We start from the raw sequence: 3411 nt of genomic DNA on the forward strand, positions 1-3411 counted from the left end.
AAAAATGAAACAATTTATTTATTAATAAAAAATTAAAGAGTCATATTTGCGTAAAGTTTTTGTTTTGTAGAGTATAATCGTTTTTGGTTGTCTTCAGATCGCCCTTCGACCTTTTAAGTCCTTTTAAATTTTTTTTTTTAAATTAGTCTTCAGTATATTCGATATTAATTAAGTTATTCGGTTTTTCTTTTTTAGAATGACATGAAAAACTCCCCCCTCCCCATTTTTAATAAAATTCAAGTGTTAAAAATTATTAACTTATTGAAAATGAAATATGTGCCAGAGGTTTTTTGTGTTTCACTTGGTAGAGCCCTAGTTACTTAGCTTCTGAAGACTTAAACGCTTGGTCAAATATACTTTCTCGCAGAGGTGTTTATATCTAACGACGGCGTTGAACTTAATAAACCTTAAATCTTGTATTTACATAGTAAACAGGTTGTTTACTGTTACAATTATATTAGCGCGAAAGGTATAAGTTGTTAAATTATTATTTTTAACTTTTACAACTAAAATGTATACACACCGGTCTTGAACGACTGAAAAATTAAACTGAAAATTTTCTTAGTCAGTGTTAACGATATTTATATATAAAGTATAAATTGCACTAGAAATTCATTACGAAATTTAATTTAACCCAAATAAAAATATAATGGTTTGAAAGGTTTTGCTTCCGACCAAAAGTGACAAATATTTTGACCTATGACAAGTTGGTAACCTCGGTAGAACCTACTGAGAAACCAAACGAGTTACACGTCAAAAAAGCTATAGTTTTGACCTATTAGTAAAATATTTGTTGTTACGCGCTATTAAGGATATGGAGCGCAAGCTACTTAAAGATATTCGCAACTGTACTGGAGTCGAGCAATTTGATTTAAGTGGTTTTACTGAGGAAAAAGTGAACCAACTGATAAATGTACGACTATTTGGAAGGTTGTTTGCTGTTAGCAAGCTGTAATATTTTGTTACTCATAAGATAGGATTGTTTTTCTACCCCTATTGAAAATTGCGGTTGTTGCGTCACTTTTGTTGTAGGAGGTATTACACTTACTGTCGTAAACTATGATAATTATTTTTTAGATTTTACTTAATTATTTAGTCTACAAGCTTTTATTTTATCTACTTCCTATCTATTATTACGTTACCTTGTTTATTACTTCCATTTTTTTTAAATTATATTAAAAACTCATCTAACTTTTCTTATATAAGGCGGAAAGCTAACAAGAGCCAGGTATGACCCAAAACTTCAAAAGTATGTTACTGCTGCCTTAACAAATGTGGGGTACTCTGAGGATAGGGGGGCCTCAAAAGTAATAACTTCATTATATTTACGAGTAACTTTTTATCTTTTTGCACGGTATAATATTAAGGAAACACCAGGAACTTTTAAGTTTCAGCATGATATAGCTAAAAATCTTTTGTTTATACACGTCTTTCCATATGGAAAGGAGAAGGAATCGAATTGTAATTTAAGTAAACTTGACAATGGTATTATTCATTACTGTTTTATCTTATAGAGCCTCTAACTTAACTCTATAGTAAGTTCTGCAAGTAATATGCCAGACGACAAATCGTTAATTCTTCAGTTGACTTTGGAAGAATTTAAACGTTTTGCAAGTAAAAAAGGTTCTTACTGTGATAATTATTTGTTAGAAGTTTTAACAAAATATTATTGTTAAATAAAGCAAGAAGTTATACCGCTAAGCAGCGCTGCCTTGAGCATCTGAAGGAAACCTCAAGTGTTTGCAAAAGAGTTGAAGAGAAGCTTGTTAAGCGCGAGAGAATAAAGGAAGAAGAGCAAAGTATACATTTTTCTTGTAAATCAGTTTTCTGGTAATAAATTGTGTCTTTAGACCTTTATGACGTCTGTAGGGAAGTGGAAGAAAAAATTAAGTTTCTGCAAGCGCAACTTCAACGTCATGTTGAAGGGCTTCTTGGCGAAGACGTCCTACCACTTACTAAAGCAGTATTTCTTTTTACCTTTAAGCCCTATACATTTGTAAAGTCAATTTTTTATAGGAGAAGTCCCATTGCCTTGAGAAGATAAAAGCCAAATTGTTTAAACTTCAAGAACAACTCTCGAAAACTTGTAGAGAGTAAATTGGTTCTTTTACTTTACTTGGTAAGATTTCTTCTAGGCAATCTCAAAGAACAAAAAAAACTGAACTCCGCCATTGAGCAAGCGAATACTCTTATTGAAAAACTAAAACTTGCCGAAGTTACTTCGGTGTTTATCTTTCTATTATATTTCTTCAGTACTTAAGTGCTCCTTAACATTCTTTTTACTTAATAGTTTAATTTATACTAGGTAACACCTTTATTGTTCCAGGACAAGCTTATACCACTTTATAAGGCTCTTTTCGAATTGCTAAACATAAAAAGCAAAACTGTACAGACTATTGAAGAGATGCGTAAAGTGACTACCGAGTTGCCGGTTTTGGAAGGCAAAACGCTTATTTTCTAACGCTCAAAAAGATATGTATCTTTTTCTTAAAAGAAAAATGTGAAGTGCTCTTGAATTTATCTCGGGAGGCCTTCGAAAAGGACGATGAGCTTCGCTTGCGTGCAAATGCGCTAAAAAAGCAGGTTTCTTTAAGTAGTTACTCATGATGAAGAATCAGTATTTACACTAGTGAAACAGGCGAAAAAATCAGAGACCATAAGAAAGTTAGAAAGACAATCAGCAAAGTGGCGTATTTTTTTTTACTTTTCTTGTAAAATGAAATAGTAAATAGACCGTTCTTGCAACAGCTCTAGTTCGCGCAGGAGCTCCTCACAAAGAGCAAGCAAACCCAATGCTTTTCGCTAAAATTATTAAATTACAAGTCAATAAAGAGTTATTCTTCTTTAATATGTCCCCATTGCTTTTTGTTATCAATATTTTTAAAAACTTTTATGAAAAGCTGCTATAATTTTACCTTGGTTTAATGACAAAAACATCTCCCTTTCAAATATTTACAACAATCTTATTGCTACTAATACAAAAGTCCTTCTTTCGCATAAATTTTAAAGAGAAGTAGCTAACATTCCATTTAGTCTTCTCATTGGTAATAAAGTTCCAGGTTCATTCCATCATGGATTTCGTAATCGTCCAAGGTTATGTGATCTTTAAATATTTTGTACCTAAATAAAATTAATTAGTGCCCTTACATTTAATATAAATACTAGTTATTCTAACCATTTTTTTAACACAATCTTTTCTGGCCTAGTACCAGTTTGGGCGGCTACTAGTTTTTTCAAGTCCCCAATCGTATCATCTTCACTAAAACAAAAAAAATTTTGGAGTTAACGGCAACAAAAAAAACCGTGTAAGAGAAAGTATAAGACAAAACAAAAAAATTATCCCTACTTGCACTTTACTCTAACTTTTTTTCCCAGTCTGTCATTACAAGTGATTTCGATCATTTTTGGATA

General features: G+C 31.7%; 2 protein-coding genes across 2 annotated transcripts; one reads left to right on the forward strand and one right to left on the reverse strand.

The window, feature by feature from the left end:
* The first annotated feature begins 789 nt into the window (after window positions 1–789).
* On the forward strand, window positions 790–2826 carry LOC135144343 (uncharacterized). Its single transcript, XM_064076386.1, has 13 exons — window positions 790–913; window positions 978–1035; window positions 1207–1307; window positions 1368–1485; window positions 1537–1623; window positions 1683–1799; window positions 1851–1963; window positions 2017–2086; window positions 2136–2224; window positions 2306–2441; window positions 2495–2583; window positions 2639–2685; window positions 2749–2826. Exons 1-13 carry the CDS (start codon window positions 815–817, stop codon window positions 2804–2806), a joined length of 1182 nt encoding a protein of 393 aa, XP_063932456.1. The 5' UTR covers window positions 790–814; the 3' UTR covers window positions 2807–2826.
* A 161-nt stretch (window positions 2827–2987) lies between these two features.
* On the reverse strand, window positions 2988–3411 carry LOC135144344 (ubiquitin-like protein 5). The gene is made up of 3 exons (XM_064076387.1): window positions 3347–3411; window positions 3176–3259; window positions 2988–3120 (listed from the first exon to the last, which is right to left on the reverse strand). The coding sequence occupies exons 1-3, from the start codon at window positions 3400–3402 to the stop codon at window positions 3039–3041; spliced, it is 222 nt and encodes a 73-aa protein (XP_063932457.1). The 5' UTR covers window positions 3403–3411; the 3' UTR covers window positions 2988–3038.

Source organism: Zophobas morio, unplaced genomic scaffold (genome assembly GCF_036711695.1).
Source record: "Zophobas morio isolate AGI-343-1 ecotype UQ-CSIRO unplaced genomic scaffold, CSIRO_AGI_Zmor_V1 ptg000094l, whole genome shotgun sequence".
Lineage (NCBI taxonomy): Eukaryota > Metazoa > Arthropoda > Insecta > Coleoptera > Tenebrionidae > Zophobas > Zophobas morio.